At 37.0% G+C, this 4,631-nt stretch overlaps 1 protein-coding gene across 1 annotated transcript; it reads left to right on the top strand.

Annotated features, from left to right (window-relative positions):
* The first annotated feature begins 1,140 nt into the window (after positions 1-1,140).
* On the top strand, positions 1,141-2,347 carry LOC118751437 (zinc finger MYM-type protein 5-like). Its single transcript, XM_036486263.1, has 3 exons — positions 1,141-1,474; positions 1,594-2,148; positions 2,214-2,347. The coding sequence occupies exons 1-3, from the start codon at positions 1,141-1,143 to the stop codon at positions 2,345-2,347; spliced, it is 1,023 nt and encodes a 340-aa protein (XP_036342156.1).
* Positions 2,348-4,631: the final 2,284 nt, after the last annotated feature.

The following is a 4,631-nucleotide window of genomic DNA, read 5'->3' as shown; positions in this document are numbered from 1 at the left end:
ATCCATATCCTGATGCATCCTCTCACCTTGTTCGTCACTTACCTGACCCAAGTTCTCAGGAAAATAACTTAAATGTGACATATTACACCCCATTTCAGAATATGCATTAAGAAACTCGTCAACGACGTTGACGTAATTAGCACTTTTTTTATTGCCCATGAAATTTTAGGTTAGCAAATGAATCTGTCCCATGCGCTCTTTTCAACTGTACTTAATTTAGATGCAAAATGTTCGTCTTTCAATACCTTTCGAATTTGTGGTCAGACATATATCCCTAAGGTTGGAAATTTACTATATATAGCAGTGGCGGATTAACAATCTGGTGGGCCCTGGTGCGAAATTTTTTTGGGGGCCCTTTTCCATATAAATATTTTGCGATTAGAATACAGTTTGATCGTTATAAATTTAAATTGCGGTTCATGTAACATATTTGATCATTGGCCGTTGTTTTGCTCTGTGCATTAAACGCACTACTCCATAATATTGATGTCATTTTATATTGACATTTTTTGGTTATTGTCATAGTCAGTGTTTAAAAAACTGCAATAACTTTCATTTCATTTGCTATCACTTAAACTTACTGCTCTGAACAACAAAGCAGTCGTAGTGTTTGTAGTGCCTTTTAAAAATTTTGATTTTGATTTGATTTTGATTTCGTCAGCGCAACAAGTCAAAGTAAGTAAGTAAGGTTTGCTTTTGCAAGTTTTATTCAGCAGCAGTCGTGAAATATGAAAATCAAACTGATTGCAAATATGTAATTTATAATATCAAGCAGCAAAGAAAAAACCTTGCGAAGTCGTCGGCAAACACAAAACAGCATCGCTTATTGCTTGCAAAAAGTTTGATTTTCATATTTCACGACTGCTGCTGCACACAACTTGCATAAGCAAAGAAAATCCAAATCAAATCAAAATCAACAGTTTGAAAAGGCGCGACAAACAAGGCGCCTTGCTTTTTGTTGCTTTCCAGTTTTTGATTTTGCATGAACTGCGACTGCTGAAAATTCCTAATATGGTAAGCACACGCAATTACTCATTTTAAAAAGCGACGATAAGTAAAATCAAAAATAATCAACATTTTCACGACTTTTGCTACTTCGACTCAAGTTTTTTAAACACTGGTTATAGTCATTTCGTAAACATGGATAAGTCTAGAAAATATAAGAGTGGAGCTGAAAAGCGCAAATTAAAAAAAAATAAAGACGAACGCGATAAGCAACTGCTTTCTAAAATACCGAAACTAACAAGCCACTTCGCTAATGCGACGACAACTGTAAACGAAGCAAATTGTGACAATCCTGAGTTTTGTGAATCTACTTCTGATACTTTTTCAATTCCATCAACGTCAAGAGAGGTTAATTTCCAACATGTTGACAGCACGATCGAAGGTGTACAAAATCCGGACGATGTCGAAAGTTCGGTGAATGTATCAAAAATTGATGAAAATTCCACCAATGTGTTTTCAAATGACCCAGGTTTGTGGCCTATTCAATTCAATCAATCAATCGTTCAAACTTATTGGATTAAGAAGGGTATGCTATCGTTGGTATTTCAATATAAGAGTAAAAAATTAACACAGAATACTCTTATTTAGGTCCCTCATCGTGTCGCAATATTGATTTGATCGCAAAGAAATCTGGACAAAGAAACTTTTCTGAATATCATTTGCATCGGGTTTTACCAAATGGAACACAGACCGAACGTGATTGGCTGATCTATTCGCCGTCAGTCGATTCAGTATTTTGTTTTGCTTGTCGCTTGTTCGGTAATTTAGACGAAAATGCAAGTTCATTTGCTCTAAAAGGTTTCAATGACTGGAAACATTCAAAGCGTGGTATTTCAATTCATGAACAATCTCATGATCACATGTCCAACAATGTCAAATACAAAATGCGACTAAAAACCGATTCTTCTATAGAAAAAACATTCGAAAATTCACTTGTCAATGACATGACTTATTGGAGGAAGGTTTTGAGTCGTGTTGTAGAGGTTATCAAATTCCTAAGCTCAAGGGGTCTTGCGTTACGTGGTCACGATGAAATTCTTGGGTCCAAACATAATGGAAACTTTCTTGGATGTTTGGAGCTGTTAAGCAAATTCGATCCATTTTTGGCAGAACATATCACACGTTTTGGCAATAGAGGAAAAGGTATACTTCTTCAAAATAACTTCGAAAATGGTTTGTCTCTTCATTTGGTATGTTTTTTTTTGCAGGAAGAGCTTCGTACCTTTCAAGTTCAATATGTGATGAATTCATATCGATTATGGGAAAACGTGTGAAGGAAAAAATCGTTTCGGAGATAAAAGAAGCCCGTTATTATTTAGCATTGACTCTACTCCGGATGTGAGCCATACGGATCAGCTGTCACTATGTTTTCGATACGTAAAAGGCCGTGACATTCATGAACGGTTTATTGCTTTCATTCCAATTGAAGGTCACACAGCAGACTATCTTTTGTCTATCGTTTTGAATTTCCTAGAGGAGAGTAAAATTGACATGCAAAACTGCAAAGGCATTTCATTTGATAACGCTTACAATTTGGCTGGAATTTATGGTGGCCTTCAGCGTTTGATTATTCAACGAAATGAATCGGCGATTTTCGTGCCTTGCACTGCTCACTCACTGAACTTAGTGGGTAAAAATAGTGTTTCTAAAAACATTACCGCATCTAATTTTTTTGATATGATCGAAAAATTGTATGGTTTTTTTGTTTATTCATCTTTTCGTTGGAATCGACTCAAAGAACAATTGTCCGAGAAAGGCGAATTTATGTTAAAGAGAGCAACTGGCACAAGGTGGTCGGCTAAATTCCAATCAGTTCAAGCTTTGCACTCATGTTACTTGATAGTGTTAACTGTTTTGAATTCTCTCATTTCTGAAAAAAGCCTCAGTGAAGATAACAAAGCATCGGCAAAAGGTTTGATAGCCAAATTGTGCCAATTTAAAAATATTTTAATGCTTGTCTTGTGGAAAAGTGTTTTGACTAAATTTAACTTTGTAAATTTAGCTTTACAAAAACCAAATCTGACTCTTTCGACGATCACAAAACTATATGCTTCAATAGTTACAGATCTTGAAAACAAGGATTACAACAAAATTTTCGATGAAGCCTTGACAATTTTCGACAATATTCCTTCTGATTTTCAAGCAGATTTTATTCAGTCTCGTTCAACAGCGCAAGCACTTGTTCCAGAAGATGAGAAAGAAAATTTTAAAAAATCGTTATTCGAACCTGTTATCGATGCTCTGTTATCAAATTTGAAAAAAACGTGCTGATATTTATAATGATTTGGAAGACTTTTTCTCATTTTTAATAAATTTAAATTCAATGAGTGACGAAGACATTGCTGTATCATGTAAAAAAGTAGTCGAAAAGTATCCAAATGATCTCAATGAAGTTCAACTAACTGATGAATGTCAATTTGCCAAAAATTACTTTACTTTTGATAACTTAAATCATGAATCGATGTACAAAACAATGCTCGCTGATCATCTTTGTGAAACTTTCCCGAATTTAGACATTTTATTACGCATTTATTTATGCATGTTTGTCACTAATGTTACAGATGAAAGATCATTTTCAAAATTGAAATTGATAAAAAATTGTTTGCGTAATACTATGGGAGATGATCGTTTGAACAGTCTATCAGTTCTTTCCATTGAAAATAACTTGTTGGATGAATTAAACTTTGATAAAATTATTGATAAGTTCGTAACACTCAAGTGCAGAAAAGTTGTGGTTTAATTTTGTTGGGCAAATAAATAAAAATCTATCATATTATCATATGAATATTTTTTTTCATTGGCCCCCTTGAGTCCGGGGCCCTGTGGCAATGGTCCCAAAATTTGTTCGATAATCCGCCATTGATATATAGTATCCTGTGTTGGAGAAGATAATAAGAGCTTCAGCACTGAACCGCTTTGGAACAATTTTCTACAAGATCGTGCAACTGCTGGCTTATGCCAATGACATCGACATCATCGGTAACTAAAATCGCGAAGTATGTTCTGCCTGTTCCAAGTTGGATAACGAAACAAAGCGAATGGGTCTGGTGGTAAACGAGGACTAGACGAAGGTTCTCCTGTCATCAAACAAACAGCACATTCCCGCCTTGGCACCCACGTCACTGTTGATAATTTCGAGAAAGTAGAGAATTTCGTTTACTCGGGAAGCAGCATTACTTTGGGCTGAGTAGACAATTCAGGTGCACTCCATAAGTCACTCATCAAGCCGTGCTGGTATATGGCGCAGAAGCATGGACAATGACAACATCCAATGAGGCGGCTCTTGGAGTATTCGAGAGCAATCAGCTCAGATTATGCGGTAGTTGGCGCATATGGGGGGCGCGGGGTCGCCTTTCTTGTGGATTGGGCAGAGCACACTTAAATTCCAGTCGTCGGGCATGCGTTTATCTGACCATATTCTGCATACGAGCTGATGCATGCACCTCATCAGCTCCTCGCCGCCGTACTTGAATAGCTCGGCTGGCAGGCCGTCAGCTCCAGCAGCTTTGTTGTTTTTCAGCCGCGTAAGCGCTATTCGTACCTCGTCATAGTCAGGCGGTGGGACAGCTACTCCATCATAATCGACTGGGGACTCGGGTTCGTCTTCTTCACTACTTTCAGCGCGG

The sequence above is a fragment of the Rhagoletis pomonella genome, unplaced genomic scaffold (genome assembly GCF_013731165.1).
Source record: "Rhagoletis pomonella isolate Grant_MI unplaced genomic scaffold, Rhpom_1.0 Rhpom_scaffold_00704, whole genome shotgun sequence".
NCBI lineage: Eukaryota > Metazoa > Arthropoda > Insecta > Diptera > Tephritidae > Rhagoletis > Rhagoletis pomonella.
The sequence above is the reverse complement of the archived record's forward strand: the minus strand, read 5'-3'. Positions and strand labels throughout refer to the sequence as shown.